Genomic DNA, 897 nt, shown 5'->3' with positions numbered 1-897 from the left:
ATTATTCACATTATATTTTTTTTCATGCAGACTTACCCGCATTAATTCCACCTCCCCCTTTACTATCTCCAGCAGTGAGTCTTCCATGCCTATTGCTGCCAATACATTTGCCTAGATTTCCAACCATCAACTCAACATAGTCATTAGTATCTCTTCTGTGTATTCGTCCTGAAACAAAAACAAAACAAAAAAGTCTGTCAAAAGTCTATAACTAAATATTTAATACGTTTTGTACATCTAAAGTTTCTTCATTTCTAGTAAGCCTTTTTTCCTTTCACTCTATTTTTAATGAGCATAATAAGAACACATTCATACCGACACACACATAACTAAATTGAATCCTAAAAAATATCCTAGCATGTCTAGTAAGACCTTAAAATTAGCTACCAATAATGAAAAAAGAAAAAGTTATAACCTATTTTCTATGCAGACGGAGCATAAGAAGACACTGTCCAAAACCTTTATTCCTGTTTAAATTACACAATACTAGTAATAATCATATGTTGTTACCTTTACTGTGCATATGAGTTACTAAAACATGATGGAACAGTTGTGGTTTTTAAATGAACTAATAATCATATATTGTTACTTTATTGTGCATAGGAGTTACCAAAATATGATGCAACAGTTGTGGATATAATATGAACATGCAATAGTTCAATGATGCAATAGGAAATTATGTATAAGATTAAAATCTATTTATGTACATCTGGACTATGTTCTATATGTAAAAGATCAAATCACATAAAAAAAATAGTGTAGAATGGTATATTTTGGTACCTATACTTTGAACTTGACCTCCATTTTTTTTTATTTCTACTATTATAAAGATTGCATAATGTTTCACAACTGAAATAGTGTTGGTAAAAAGCTGTAGTTTAAACATTTGAATAAAGG

General features: G+C 29.5%; 1 protein-coding gene across 1 annotated transcript in view; it reads right to left on the bottom strand.

Annotated features, from left to right (window-relative positions):
• The window catches only part of LOC119585385 (eIF-2-alpha kinase GCN2-like), a gene marked incomplete in the record, with an annotated part of 28307 nt that overhangs the window by 26578 nt on the left and 832 nt on the right, over nucleotides 1–897 (bottom strand). The window contains 1 exon segment of the mRNA XM_037934051.1: nucleotides 37–168. Within this exon segment, the coding sequence (XP_037789979.1) occupies nucleotides 37–87 (51 nt within the window).

The sequence above is a fragment of the Penaeus monodon genome, chromosome 19 (genome assembly GCF_015228065.2).
Source record: "Penaeus monodon isolate SGIC_2016 chromosome 19, NSTDA_Pmon_1, whole genome shotgun sequence".
Lineage (NCBI taxonomy): Eukaryota > Metazoa > Arthropoda > Malacostraca > Decapoda > Penaeidae > Penaeus > Penaeus monodon.
This window is presented reverse-complemented; position numbering and strand designations above follow the sequence as displayed.